The sequence below is a fragment of the Etheostoma cragini genome, chromosome 7 (genome assembly GCF_013103735.1).
Source record: "Etheostoma cragini isolate CJK2018 chromosome 7, CSU_Ecrag_1.0, whole genome shotgun sequence".
NCBI lineage: Eukaryota > Metazoa > Chordata > Actinopteri > Perciformes > Percidae > Etheostoma > Etheostoma cragini.
In genome coordinates, this window is record NC_048413.1 from 9,030,837 (window position 1) to 9,033,480 (window position 2,644).

Genomic DNA, 2,644 nt, shown 5'->3' on the forward strand with positions numbered 1-2,644 from the left:
TACTTTTAATGAAGCAAGATTTCTTACATTTTGGGCTATGATAACTTGTGAACTAGAAAATCATCAAAAGATTAGTCCAATAATGTAAATAATCGTAGTTGCAGACCATGTTGCAGACCTATTCAAAAGTTACAAAAGTCACAAATAATTGCTCCATCTCAACCAACTAGCCTACAATTGTCACAGGTGGTATTGTTCTGCATTACAGCAGTACTTTTACTTTTAATACTTTAAGTATATGTTCCTGATTATACGCAGGACTTGTAGGCAATTTGTAAGGGAGTATCTTTATAATGTGACTGTGGTATTGCTACTTTAACATAAATATACATAAAATATCTTAATACCTTTCCTTCCACCCCTCTTAAATGTCAAAAGAAAATTGTTTTAATGATTAGGCCTATTGTTCAAGTGTACTGTGTTACCAAAAAAATATCTCCTGTATTATAAATTCCAATATCCACTCTTTGAAGATCCCATACATATTTAACTGTAACAAACACATATTACACACAAATGACATGGAACACGGTGATTATATGGACCAACACGTATCTAAAAAGAAAAACAAAGATTAAAATTGAATACCTGTCCCCTCTTAAATGATTTTTGTGCCAGCTAAGCCAACCTTGACACCCCCGGCAGACACACACACATAGTACGGACCTGTACGGTTGTTCGAGCGATGACGCTCCAGTCAAATGGTTTATTTTAGCTCCGGCATTTTTCCTGCTCCTTTTACATTTTAACCCCCCGATGTAGATTATAACACACATTGTGTTTTTTTTTTTACCCTAGCTACCTTTTTATACCAGCTGATCTCGGATGCTTTTTTCCCCATCTCCATATTTTCCCGTTCCTTAGATGTATTTTGTGTCCCTTGTTTCCTCCAGTAACCCATGTCTGTGTGCATCCCGCCTCCCTGCGCTCTCAATAGATGGTGCAACTCAAAATGTCCAAATCGCCCGTAGACCCACTGTCTGCTGTGGAAACAGGATCTCAATCGCACTATTTTCAGGTAAATCCACCACACGTTTTACTCTTTTATTTACACATCTAACGAGTGAAGTGCGGGTGGGGGGAATGTTAAGCTAATGTCTTGCTACTTGTTGTTGAAATTGATGCGTCGCGATTTGGCAGCGAGCTACTTTTTGAAATATATTTATTTATTTGTTTTACCTCCGCCTTCACTGAAACTGCAGATTGATGCTTGATCGGTGAAAAGCCAGTGGGTACGATCATCAAGTAGGCTCGCATATGGTTATTATGGCTCTCACACATAAACACACACAGGATAAAATATCCTTGGGCTACATGTTGATACATTTGATGGTTAAGTCTGATCAGGCCTTTTAATTTTTTATTATTATTATTTATTTCAATAAATGTATTCACACTAATATAGGAAGCCAGCACATATCAGTAACATGAATAGCCTGTATGCTTTAATGTATTGGTGTAAAGGTACAGGCAGACCATGACTCTGACTCACCTGTAGCCTAAATCTACAGGGCCTGTCAACACTCTCACTGCAACATCCACGCTGTCTTATTAATGGTTTGTGTCACCAGAGGCCTGGGAAAAACCGGTCCCCTCTGTGCAGCTAGATTAATCTGGTCCTGAATTATATGTTATTTTGGCAAAGCAACAGCTGATTTCACACAGTGTCCTCCAAAATGTAGGCTTTTATTTTGTTAATATTACAAGAAAAGCATTTCAAATCAGCATAATGCAAGCTGTTATCATGCTATCTTTTTATGTATTTTTCCTTATTCTTTCCCCCTTGTGTGTCTCTTTCATCGCAGCTGCCCAGGAAGTTGCCTAAACGCAAGAGCCGCTTCAAACGCTCAGATGGCAGCACATCTTCTGACACAACATCCAGCTTTGTCAAACGGCAGGTAAAACAAAAGCTCCCGGAGCCATTTGTTGGCTTTCTTCTTCCTTATTTATGCATGCATTGTAGGCTACATCATGCAGTGGTACATCACAGTCACAGGCTGATTATCACACTGGTTTGCCAGTGGGAGGCAAGAACTGTAGCTTCTATGGAAAATGTAGGTCATGTTGTACTCTAAAGACTGAATAAACCTATAAGCGTTGGAGATGCTTTTTCAACTGGTCAGGTGTCTCTGCATTTTTTTGTTGGTATTGGTGCAGCGCCTATTTTTTTCTCGGATTTTAATTATTGCTGGAGAATCAAGAATCTTTTTTTGGACTCAATAGTTACAAAAAGACATGTGTAGGTCTGTATTTATTATCCTGTTATACAATACATGATTTTTTTTTCTTCTCTGCATTTTTATCCAAAGAGCTGCCTCCTTAGTTTCAGTTGAATTTTTTCGCCCAGTAGAGAGCAGCAAAATACTTGAAAAATGGCAGTGTGTTACATCAAAATCTCAACACATGTGGAAGAGTCAGATAGAGATTTGATGGTATTTAAGACAAAACTCTAACTGATTTCTGAACCTCATGATGTAACTGCAGGGCTGTTTCTGAATCATACCCAGGGGCGTCGGACTGGGGGATAAAAGGAGACTGAGTATCAAGGCCCTCATGTGAGGAGGGCCCAAAAAGATGCTGGTTTGAATAGCTGTGGATGCAGGGAGGGGCCCGTAGGAAATGCCTTTCTACAGGGACCAGAATT

The 2,644-nt window shown here is 39.1% G+C and overlaps 1 protein-coding gene across 2 annotated transcripts in view; it reads left to right on the forward strand.

Annotated features, from left to right (window-relative positions):
• The first annotated feature begins 669 nt into the window (after positions 1–669).
• Positions 670–2,644, forward strand: part of LOC117947945 (voltage-dependent L-type calcium channel subunit beta-4-like) — a 20,931-nt gene continuing 18,956 nt past the window's right edge. Inside the window, exons 1-2 of one of the 2 annotated variants that reach the window (XM_034877317.1) lie at positions 670–1,018; positions 1,806–1,898. In XM_034877317.1, the coding sequence (XP_034733208.1) occupies positions 938–1,018; positions 1,806–1,898 (174 nt within the window). In that variant the 5' untranslated portion in view covers positions 670–937. The remainder of the gene's footprint in view (positions 1,019–1,805; positions 1,899–2,644) is intronic. The other variant, XM_034877318.1, reaches the window with a different exon arrangement.